General features: G+C 37.0%; 1 protein-coding gene across 1 annotated transcript in view; it reads left to right on the top strand.

The window, feature by feature from the left end:
• The window catches only part of LOC150100563 (cartilage oligomeric matrix protein-like), a 276,264-nt gene that overhangs the window by 179,869 nt on the left and 83,483 nt on the right, over positions 1–12,912 (top strand). Inside the window, exons 14-16 of the mRNA XM_090402123.1 lie at positions 394–562; positions 2,285–2,403; positions 12,812–12,864. Of these exons, the coding sequence (XP_090258249.1) occupies positions 394–562; positions 2,285–2,403; positions 12,812–12,864 (341 nt within the window). The remainder of the gene's footprint in view (positions 1–393; positions 563–2,284; positions 2,404–12,811; positions 12,865–12,912) is intronic.

Raw genomic sequence — 12,912 nt, 5'->3', positions numbered from 1 at the left:
GAAGGGATTATGAGATGGAGTTGGCGAAGCGTGTATTGGAAGGAGGCATTTACACTACATTATAGTTTAACCACACCAGAGTACTGAGATATTTTATGGCTATGCGACTGTTTGCAATAAATGGTTGGCAAGGCATCCACGTGATATATTATTCTGCAAATGTATTCATAGTATAAAAAATGAGAAGTAACAGTGGCGCTCTGCTTCAAATTTGGTGAAGTTTCAAAACAGATTAGATTGAAAAATGGGAATTTAGATTGATAACCGCCGCAATTGATGCAAATAGTAATGAAGTTTTAATGATGATGTTTTAATCTGCAATTTATAATTAAATAATTTAAATTAAAATCACTACTCATTTATATAAGCAATTTGTCGTATATTTCAATCCAGGATAATTGTCCCCTTGTTCCTAATCCTAATCAAGAAGATACTGATCCTGACGGACCTGACAGATTAGGAGATGCTTGTGATAATTGCCCGACTGTTCCCAATCCAGATCAGCTAGATTCAGATGGAGATGGAGTTGGAGATGCCTGTGATGAGGATGCAGATAATGATGGTAAGCATATCTAAAGTAAATGTCGAAAATAATTTAGTTTCTCAGAGAGATGGTTGTTAGTCTAATTAATCATAGTTCCCTCTAATTTTTAACATGTTCCTTTGAACATAAAAGTTAAGTCTGATTTCGTACTCGATAGGGTTTCCTATTGACCATTTCTACACCATAATGATTTTCTGTAGAAAGTACGTATACAGACAAGCATGCGTACCTTTTGAGATCATTACGACTTTTGCGTTAAAAATAAATGCAGAAACAAATTGAAATATTCTCTGAAACCTGTGGCTATCCATCATATCTATGGCACTAGCAATATGGAGTTACTTCTGGATCAATCTAGAAAATCCAAAATTTTTTTTTTCTCTTTTATTTTCATCAAAATAAATAGACATAACCTAACGTAAACCCGCATGCATTATATGGTAAGATTATTTAAATTCGTTCTGAAGCGGAAGAGTCTTATTGTGTCAAAGTTCACCTTGCTTAGTCTTGGAATGTCAATTGCATTTCAAGGTTATCTTTTTATGAACTGTACATCGGCAGTTCTGAAGTTATTCAATTCTCACTAAACGAGTCATTAAATATTTTACAATGTGACTAGCATCACTCTCGGAATTACAGTATCGTCTACCAATCAACCAAATTGCCCTCTAAAAGGGATTATCGAATCCCATTCATAGTTGAATTTATGTTCCTTTTGTTTAAAGACTGAACGTTGCAAAATCAAGACAATGCAAGCTTTATTTTTCCGGGTCAAAAGGAGCTGTTTAAATGAAAGAAAAGTGATATAATCTAAGTTTTGAACAATCCAAACACGTCTACACTGTAAGTACGGTGTAGACGTGTTTGGATAAAAGATCAAAATTATGGTAAAAAAAATTAAACATGAAAAAATATTGTTTATTATAATGTTTATTGTTCATTTGTTTAGTTATACAAATGAACTCCTCCCAAAAATAATTATCTGCACATTTATGCTGCTGTACTGCATTAATGTAGAATAAAATTGAAAATTGTTGTGATTCTAGCGTTGATTATTTTAATTTTGTCTTAAAATATAATTTGATCGCATCTCGTAAATAACAGAATCCATTTATAACGAATTTCCAGTGACCACATGTAGTGATGGTGTAACCGAGATTGACTTGTACTTATTTTCTGCCTTTGTTTAATATTATCTTTTTTTTTTCACTCCAAAGATTTCTCTCTGACAGTCTAATCTGATAGCATTCAGGACGAAACCAATTTCAGGAAACTCCAGATAAATCCAGTAGAGATGGCAACACACTAGTAGTGTAATTGAAACGGGAGATCTGAAAGAGTTGTTTCAAGCATTTTCTAAAGGAGGGGAAAAAATTAATTAAATCTGATGCTTTGTTACATTTGTGTTTGTAAAGAAAAATACTTCTTCCTCATATAAACTATTCTAAAGAGTTTTTTTAGGAATTCTTTCAGTCATTTAAAGTTTACAAAATAAAAACAAACAAGTATATAACAAGAAAATCATTAAATAATCAGTTGTATTTACGATATTTATTTACAATTATTAACTATATAAATGAAAAAGCAACTTTTAAAGTTTGCATTTGAAAATTTCAAAACTAAGAGTAGCAATTATTGGATGTGTATATTTGTACCGTAAACGTTCTAAAAATTCTGAGTTTCAAAATGTCCGCGTGTTCAGAAATTAGCTTTTACCTTATTGACTGTCTCTCTTTCAAGGAATTCCTAATTCATTAGACAACTGCCCTGACATTCCGAACAGCCACCAAAATGACACTGATGAAGATGGGCTTGGAGATTTGTGCGATAATTGCCCGAGGGACGCCAATCCTAATCAAGTATGAGCATTTTCCTCTTATTCTTGATCTTTCAAACAGTAATAGTAGATTAATATTTTCCGCAGTCAAAAGTGCTGAACCAGGAAATCATTTTAACAGAGCTGAGAAAATTTAAACGTTAATATGGAATCCACTTTTACTTATATTGATTTTTGTAGTTCAGATCTTAGAATATAAAGTGCTTAATCGACTAAATAACAGTAGCTTCTGGTTCTCTCTCTCTCTTCGATAACTGCATGCTAAATAATCTTTTAGATTAAAAAAAAAAACTGGCCTCGTGATGACAAATATGTATAGACATAATATACTTACCCTTAGAGGAATGCCGCAGAGGAATGGTAGGTTGCCTGAATTGCCTACGATCCTTAATCAGGAGACTCAACTCTTCGTGAACGAACGACTATGGGATGGATAGATCTGTTCATATCCATATTTCAGAACTTAACTTATCCATTTAAAGATGATGAACAGAATTCAAAATAAACTTTTCTTTGGAATGGTCACCATGCAGAATCTGATTCACTTGCAGAACTATTCTAATGACTACTGAAGCAATGAATGGACGCTGAGTCATTATGACTGTCCATAGGGGCGAATGCTGGTCTTGAAATTCACGCTTGCTCTAGTTATCATTCAGGGAATGAGAGGTGTGACTGAAGTCTGATTAGCGGAATAATGAATTACTGACATTTAAAACTATATATTTAGAAATTTATGTACATTTAATAATACAAATACAACATTTATTTTACAAATGATATTCTATCTTTTCCAATTTAGCTACGTGAATATAAATTCTACCCTTCGGCTCTTCTTTATGAACTGGCCAATAACATCGTCATGAAAGTTGGTTGTAACTTAATTTTCCCAAGCAACACGTACACTTGTAAAGGCTGACTGAAGCTCACAAGCTAGAGCTAGTTTCACTGCGTACGGCCTGTGTTTAAGACGACGTGAAGTGAGCGGAAATGGTTATGCGCGCGCATGAAATCAGAGTGCCGTAGCGAGGACCTGGAAGCTCTCACAATTGAGCAAGCCAAAGTAGCTTTGACTAGACGAGCAAGCATCGACTTTCGATACACAAATCAAAGCTCAATTATTGCCGCGCAAGCTTAAGACTCCGCCATGGAATCCTTAGGGGTCTCATGCCAGTCCCAAGCCTGGATAAAGGAGGAGGGTCGGTCAGATGAGTGTCGATGCTCTGACCGTAAAGAAAAAAACACGATTGTTATCTGATGCCTATACACTCAACAGTTACAACATGCCGGCTCGGGCGTCATCCGGATAAACAAGGCCCGCGATACCAATCGAGCAATCGGGGGTAGATCGAAAAGTGGGATACCAAAAGGAAACAGAAACTGAAACTAACAGAACTGTTATCAGTAGGAACGTGGAATGTGCGGACACTCTGGATGTCAGGAAAATTAGAACTAATTCGTGAAGAAATGAAGAGATATCGGTGGGATATACTAGGATTGGCAAAGATGCGGTGGACATCATCTGGAGAGATCAAGATGCGAAGTAATATGGTCAGGACATGACACCATGCACGGAGCAAGAGTTGGCTTCCTTTTTAGCAAGAGAGTTCTAGAGGCACTGTTAGGCTACAAACCAGTTAATGAACGAATCATAGTAGCAAGATTTCAGGCAAAGCCATTCAACATATCAATAGTCCAGACATGTGCACCCACATCTGACAGCACAGATGAAGATATTGACTTATTCTACAAAGATCTGACAGAGACAATAGAAATAATACCAAAACAAGATATGCAAATTATTGAAGGAGGTTGGAATGCCAAAGTTGGAATAGATAATGATGGTTGGGAAAGAGTCATGGGAAAATATGGTTTCGGAGAAAGAAATGAACGAGGTGAAAAATTGTTAGAATTTGCTGTGCACCACGAGATGATGATCTGTAACACAAGATTCCAACAAAAGGAGTATAGAAAATGGACGTGGCGATCAAATGATGGGAAAATCAAAAACATGATTGATATATTTATGATTAAAAGATGATGGATAACATCAGTACAGCAATGTCGAACTTTTCAAGGAGCGGATATAGACTCGGACCATAGTTTATTGATTGCAAACATCAAGTTGAAATTAAAAAAGAAATATAAACCCCAACATCAGAATAGAAGAGATACAGCACGAATAAGTGAAGCAGAAATAGGAAGAAGGTACAGAACAGTGTTAGAAGAGAAACTTAAAAGTGTGTAAAAAGAAAAAAAACTCGAATCTAAGAGTGAAAAGAGTAATGAAAGCGATAGAAGATGCAGTTGAAGAAACAGTACCAGAAGAAATGGATTAGACAAGAAACACTGAAGTTAGTACAGGAGAAAAGAATGTTGAAGATAAGAAGGGATATATCAGAACAAATAGAGGATCAATATAGAAGAAAGTGTAATGAGGTGAAAAAAGCAGTCAGAATGGATAAGATGAAATGGTTAGAAGCCCAATGCAACAATATAGAACAGTACTATGGAGAGCATAAAACAAGGGAGGTACACAAAATGATCAGAACCATTAATAGAAAGTGGCAACCAAAACAGACCACAATGAAAGATGAACAAGGCAAAGTATTGAAGAATAAAGAAAACATTGTACAGCGGTGGACAAGATACTGTAGTGAGTTATGTGAAGAAAAACTAGATTCTAATAGCGTTGGGAAACTGACTGAAGAATTTAAGCAGATATCACCACCGGGTAATGAGCAGGATATGGACATTTTAAGAGGAGAGATAGAAAAAGCAATAGGACGGCTAAAACACAACAAGAGTCCTCGTAACGATAGCATTACTGGAGAAATGATTAAATATGGTGGTGAAAGTATGGTTACAGAAATGCACCAACTATGTAATATGGTATGGAAAGAAGGGAAAAGGCCAGAGGAGTGGGTGAAATCAATATTAGTAGCATTATACAAGAAAGGAAATAAGCTAGAATCTAAAAATTATAGAACAATTGCCTTGATAAGTCACCTTGGTAAAGTGATGATGATCATACTGACAGAAAGATTGAGAATACAATTGGAAGCATACCTTGCAGACGAGTAAGCAGAATTTAGGAAGGATAGAACTACAATTCAACAGATTTTGACAATGAGGTTAATAGCAGAGAAAGCTAGGAGAAAAAACAAAAACATATATACTTGCTTTGTTGATTTTCAGAAAGCATTTGACAGTATTGACCAGAAAGTTACATTAGCAGTTCTGGAATCCTATGGAATTGATAAAAAAAACTAATAGCTATATTAAAAGATGTGTACAAGAATGCAGTTGCAGCGGTTAGAATAGGTGATGATTTGGGGAAATGGTTTAAAACAAGCAGAGGTACTGGACAGGGAGACCCAATATCACCAAGCATTTTCATCGCACATTTAGAAAGAGCAATGGATAAAATGAAAGAAGATGCCAAAGGAATATCTGTACACGGAATGAGAATTAACAATCTGAGATTTGCAGATGACATTGTTATTATTGAAGAAGTTGAATTGTTATTATTGGAGTTGCCCGGAACAATAATAATAATAACAATAATAACAAGAAGACGAAAGAGAACTACAAATAACACTGGAACTGTTAAATGAGGAAGGGAAGAGATTTGGACTTGTTATGAACTTGGAAAAAACAAAGACAATGCTGTTTGGTGAGAAGAACATGGAACAAAAGATACAAGTGGATGGAACTGATATAGAAAATGTAGAACAATTTACATATTTGGGAAGTAAACTGACATGAATTGGATTGTAAAAAAGAAATAAAGATCAGAATTGCAAAGGGAAGAACAAATCTGAAGGCCATGGATAACATCTGGGAAAGAAAAGTGATCAGCCTGCAAACAAAACTAAGAGTACTGGAAACATGCATCTTTAGCGGTGTGCTGTATGGATCTGAAACGTGGGTAATAAATAAGGAATCAAGGAAAATAATTCTGGCATTTGAATGAACTTGCTACAGGAAGATTCTGAGAATAGGATGGGTACAGAAAATCACCAATGAAGAGCTCTATCATCAACCAAAGGAGAAGTTAATGCAGAAGATTATAAAAAAAATGAAGCTCCAATTATTTGGAGACATCTGTAGAGTGAGTGAGGACCGGAAGATAAAGACGTTTATGTTTGGTATTTTGGATGGTTTAAACAGAAGAGGTAGACCATGCAGAGAATGGATAGACGATATAAAAGACTGGTGTGGAATGGGTGTACAAAAACTGCGACACTGTGCACTGGACAAAGAAAGGTGGAAGAAGATAGTGAAACAGGCATCAGACATCAACAGGCAGTGAGCCCATGGTTCGGGACGATGATGAAGCTTAAGACGTCTTCTGTCAACAAAAATAAAAGCCTAAATGGAATGCTTTTAAATGCATGCATTTATTAAAAAATGAATATTACTTGCTAAATATATGAATATGAAGAGCCAAAGGGTTCAATTCGGCGACGTAAAATTATTTAAATTACGGGATATTACATCCCATATTGTTTCACAGCCTAAAAAGAAACTCAAGGAGTTTCATGCTGAATATACACGTAGAAACTATATTTTAAATATAAATTTTGAAATATAAAGAGCCAATAGGCTTCACTTCTGCGATATAACATTATTTAAATTAAGGGGATATTAAATCCCACATTGTTTTAAAACCGAATAAGAAACTCAAAGATTGGAATCAGAGAGTTTCAAGCCTCAAAAACGGCTGAAATCGGTCTGGGTAGTGACCTCCCACCATAATGTAATAACAGCATACATTTCCTAGGAAATTTGTTTTTACATTATGGAAAATACCAAGAATAGCGATCAGAACTTGACCACCTTTGCTGCGAGTTGCCCGTGTTTGTACTACGCTCTAGGACTACTTGCATTTAGCTAACGCTAGTAATCGCCGATACTTTTATAGTTTACTATATTCGGCATAAAACTCTCTGATTCCAATCTTTGAGTTTCTTATTCGGTTTTAAAACAATGTGGGATTTAATATCCCCTTCATTTAAATAATATATAAATAAAGTTCGGCGAGTCCAAGCGTAAACAAATACCTGGATAGTGCAACACATAGTCCATCTGGTAGTGCAACACGGGGCAACTCATAGTAAGAGTGGAGCAAGCTCCGTTCACTGTTCTTGGTATTTTCCCATAATGTGAACTTAGCTCCTAGGAGCTGTATTACTGATCTACATTATGAGAGAAGGTCACTACCCAGACTGGTAGTGACCTTCTCTCATAATTTATAGGTGAAGCGGGCTCTAAAAATAAGACGATCCGGAAAGATCGCCCAACTCAGTGTTGTTCCACTCAATGACAGGTTCACCCCGTCTCCGAGAAGTTCTCAGCATTGGCTCCACCCAGTGGCAAGCTCACCCCACCACCAAGCAGAGCCATAATCTCAGCGGTGGCCCCACTCACAGACAAGCAAAAACCTATCCCCAAGAAGAGCCTCTTAGAACCCAAGCCTAACCCGCACCCTTTTCAACCTTTTGTATAGGTGAAGCGGGCTTTAGAGATAAGACGATCCCGAAAGATCGCCCAACTCTGCGTTGTTCCACTCAATGACAGGCTCACCCTATCACCGAGAAGAACTTCTCAGCATTGGCTCTACCCAGTGGAAGGCTCACACCACCACCAAGCAGAGTCATAATCTCAGCGATGGCCCCACTCAGAGATAGGCAAAAACCTACCTCCAAGCGGAGCCTCTCATAGCCAGATCCACCCCGCACCGGTTTCAACTCTCATCAGTGAGTAGCTAGACCTAGATAATACCAAGTTTGTAGCGAACAGAACTTACATACCCTACTATAAGAATTGCCAAGGATGTCCTAATAAATTACTAAATATATGAAGAGCCGAAGGCTTCAATTCGGCGACGTAAAATTATTTAAATCAAGGGATATTACATCCCATATTGTTTCACAGCCGAATAAGAAAACTCAAGGAGCTTCATGCCGCAGATAGAAACTATATAAATAAAGTTCGGCGAGTCCAAGCGTAAGCAAATACCTGGATAGTGCAACACAGTCCATCTGGTAGTGCAACACCTTCTTGGTAATTCTCATAGTAGGGTATATGTAAGTTCTGTTCGCTACAAACTTGGTATTAACGAGGTCTACCTACTCGCTGATGAGACTCAATAATGGTTGAAACCAGTCTGGGTAGTGACCTTCTTTCACTCATAATGTAGAACAGTAATACAGCTGCTAGGAGCTGGGTTTCACATTATGGGTAAATACCAAGAACAGTGAACGGAACTTGCTCCACCCTTACTATGAGTTGCCTCAGTGTTGCACTCCCTAAAGGGTCAGTTGTAACACTATCCAGGTATTTGCTTACGCTTGGACTCGCCGAACTTTATTTATATAGTTTCTATCTGCGGCATGAAGCTCCTTGAGTTTTCTTATTCGGCTGTGAAACAATATGGGATGTAATATCCCTTAATTTAAATAAATATTACTTCTTTCTCAGTTAATGAGCTTGGGCAGCAAGCATGGAGAATTCGCCCCTGACTATCAGTGAAAAAATCCGGAATGCCTTTTTTTCCCTTTCAAAGCAGGAAATTAAGATCTTTCAAAATCACGCGCAAAGTTTTAGTAATCGCCTACAACTACATCTTTCCAGCATGCTTATAATCACTTATCTATCACTTAACCAACTTTTCCCTACATTTTCAATCTCAAATGAGATTCGCATTTTTTCCCCATCTTCTCTTCATTCTTTTCTTCGGTTGCTCATACGAAAAATGCTTTGATCATCCTCTCGTATTTTTTTTTTTTTCACATCTCTTCTAGGCTGAAGAATTGAACTGTGCATTGCTTCTCCCCTGAACTTAACAATGGGATTTTCTGTGCCAATAAAGAACATTTCGCACTGCTAATATTGAGCTAAAACACGGAAAAGAATACTATTGTAAGTGGAGAAAGTCTTGACAGATCTTTGAAAAGGTTATCAAGAATGTGAATCGCGTGTATTTATTGTAATCATATTCATTGATGTTACTGAGTCTTTAGAAAAGAAAAAGGGCGTTTTCTTTTACTCGGTTAGGCAGATGTCGCTTTTGTAGTGAACAAGAAGAGCTGGAATTTTTAAAGTCGATATTACACAAGTTCTTTGGCTGTCAGATCTCGGAAAAGGATGAAAGAGAACGAAGGCGCGATATTTCCGACTTACATTAAATCGGATGAACCAGAGAGAGGGAGAGAGAGAAAGAGAACCCTCACGTGTAGTAAGAAAAATAAAAAAATAAATAAAACATTCTCAAATACATGGGAGTTTGACAATTGGAACAACTTTGCATGTGGTATTGACAGGCAAGAGAGGATAGTGAGTTCATTATGGTTGGTGTCTCGTGGAAGCATAGCCGATTGGTTGCAAAGCTAAGCTGATTTTTAGAAACGCGAAGGACAGTTCAATATCTTCATGATGTCTTGACACAGAAGTATGTTGAGCTCTTTATATTCATATGTATGTAGAACTGAGTACATGCTTATCATCTATTGGTCGGAATATTTTCATGAAGTCAATTCCCGCATAAAATCAGCTTTGAGTTGTGTGCTGCCTGTCTACATTGAATATAGACATGTAATTGCTAATCACAAAACAGTTGTTGCCTGTTGTATGATTCAATCACATATATTCGCATCAATAATAGTATCATTCAGTGAGCACTTTATTTCAACAGCAAGTATGCGCTGATGTACTTGCTTACCAAATAAAATGCTAATTAACGGCTGTTTCAGTATGGTGTTCAGAATTTAATTGCACATTTCGTGATTGGAACGAGCTTGATTCTCAAAGGTGTGTGGAACGTTTTAGGATTTTTACGTTTTAAAATTCGACAAAGCTGCGTAAATAAACCAGTCGCTGACGTGCCTGTTGTCATACCTAGATTGCATGAAAATATATCATTAATACCTCATGCTTACGCGGAAGAATAACTTGTGTTGCTTTGTAATATTACATATCCCATTCTCACACGTACCACCTCGCGATCGGCTAAATTTCAACTGAAATTCCTCGCATCCCAGACGAACCTAGGTTGGGCAATGTCACATCATCCTCTTGACTCGACAAGGAATTGCCAGTTAGTATTACTGAATATACAAAAGTTACGATAAACATATTTAGAGTAAATGTTCGTCACCACCTGTATAAATAAAGTTCAAAAAATATTTGCCTCATAATATCTGTTTCAAAGTGTTCTAATTTTAGAGTGATCTAATTTCGATTCAATCTGAATTAAAAACTGAACTCAAAAAGTTATTATTAGCATTTTAGAGAAAGCAGTCCAAGCTTAAAATTAGAATGTGTTTTCAGTGTCCCTCAAAGAATGGTTCATGCTATGAAAAATTATCGATTTAAACTAGGCACACTGCAAGAAGGAGGTGCCTGTATTAGTAAAGGCTAAATAAGCGAGACTTGCCAGACGCTATGGGGTTGCTTTTGCATATTTTTATTTTTTGCTTGAAGATATGTTCATTTATCCATGGTATTGTATGATAATCTCAATCCACAAAATTAGTAGTTTGTGCTTTTAGCGTTTTGCAGTTTTAAGAATAACTTATCCATGCAATGAGTACCTACTTTAAAAGATATTTCAAGTAATAGGTGTAGGGCGTTACTAATATGTTACTTTCTTCTTCTTCTTCTTCTTCAAAATCTTTGACTTTCACCTTTTTTTTTTATCTATGAAAACCACACACACGAGAGACTTGTCAACCAATTCCTTTTAGACCATCCGTTAGTATTACGAATGGTCTAAAAGGAATTTGTTTACATTTGATTTCAAGAGCTATGGATTGTAACCCTTGGAAAACACGAGATGGAGACTGTTCCAGAGGGTAGTAGTAGAAGGAATGAATGAAGAAAAGGAAGAGGAGAATTTTTTTCTCGTTGGATTTGGATTTGAACTATGAGGGAGTTCTTAATAGCTGCTGCAAGCGTTATGCATTTCAATGAAATTAGTGAATCAATAAGGGGGAGGATCATTAATCAATCTGACGTCTTTTTTGTACTGAAATGAGTATTTTAAGGAAGGCCTTAGGGGCACCGTCCTTGAAGTGAGAACAGTATTCATTGGTTGGATGGATTTGTGATTTGTGTAGGTTTATACATTGTTCGGAGGTAAAACAACTCCTCGAGTGAAAGAAAAAAACTGGATGTAGAGGAGGAGATATTTGAAATACGTTCCTGCCAAGAGAGTTTCAGGTTAAAGAAATCCCAATAAGATAAATCACATTATATCTAGAGATTCCAGATATTCTTCCTTTTGTAGAGAAATAAGACAGGCTTGTGTTTCACTAGCACTTACATTGCCAAGGTTAACCAAATCCTATTGAACAATAGTTTAGAGATCGGAATTTAGCGTAGGAGAAGTTGATGCGGAGGTTGTCGTGATTTGTAGAAGTATGGAGATTCTTGTTCCGTTGTATAAGGCTTTGATTAGGCCACACATGGACTATTGCGCCCAAATTTGGTCACCTGGTTTTCAGAAGGATGAAGAGATGTTGGAAAGGGTCCAAAGGCGACTGAGTAAGATAGTTTCTGACCTCTGGAATGTTGAGTATGAGGAAAGATTGAGAAGATGTAATTTGCAGAGTCTGGTGGACAGGAGGAAGAGGGGAGATATGATAGAGACCTACAAGTTGGTAAGGGGTTGTTATAGGATCAATGTTAGAGTAGTTCTACAGAAAATAGTGTGAGATCAGGGGAGAACCAGAGATCATCCCTGGAAACTGTATAAGGAGGGTGTGAGTAGGGGAGTAAGAGGCAGGTTTTTTTCGTGCAGAGTTGTAAATGATTGGAATGCCTTGGCTGAAAGTGTGGTGTCTGCAAGGAGTTTGAGTGTATTTAAGACACGGTATGATGAGGTGTGTGTGTGATAAAGGGACCTCCCAGATGAGTCTTTGACTCCATGAGGTCTTGGGGGTAATAATAATAATAATAATAATTTGTGAAATATAAAGTGTATATGAAAATGGAGGAGTGCTGTACTGTCATCAGCAAAACTGGATATTGGAATGACGGTCTGCTAGAGCAGAACATTCCTCTACAAACGGAAGAGGGGGTTGTTAGGTGAGATAACAGATTCCTGTTGAATCCCAGCATTACTTGCATAGTTAAAAGACAAGAAACTATCCACTCTCACGCGTAGTGTGTGTGTGTGTGTGTGTGTGTGTGTGTGTGTGTGTGTGTGTGTGTGTGTGTGTGTGTGTGTGTGTGTGTGTGTGTGTGTGTGTGTGTGTGTGTGTGTGTGTGTGTGTGTGTGTGTGTGTGTGTGATTTGACCACAGGTGTTCTAATACAACCAAAGCATCATTTGGTACAGATGGAAGCACGTTGATATTTAAGAACCCTAGAAGATTTATGCCTTAAGGGATTTTCTAATCTTTCTTATTTCGTTTCCATTTACAGGTAGACACGGATAAAGACAGAATTGGAGATGCTTGCGACAGCAATCAAGATAGGTAAACATATATTTTCCTTAAAAATTCACAATTTAATGGTTGTGCCAG

Source organism: Typopeltis vanoorti, chromosome 12 (genome assembly GCF_054136105.1).
Source record: "Typopeltis vanoorti isolate ZY-2024b chromosome 12, IOZ_Tvanoo_1.0, whole genome shotgun sequence".
Taxonomy (NCBI): Eukaryota; Metazoa; Arthropoda; class Arachnida; order Uropygi; family Thelyphonidae; genus Typopeltis; species Typopeltis vanoorti.
This window is presented reverse-complemented; position numbering and strand designations above follow the sequence as displayed.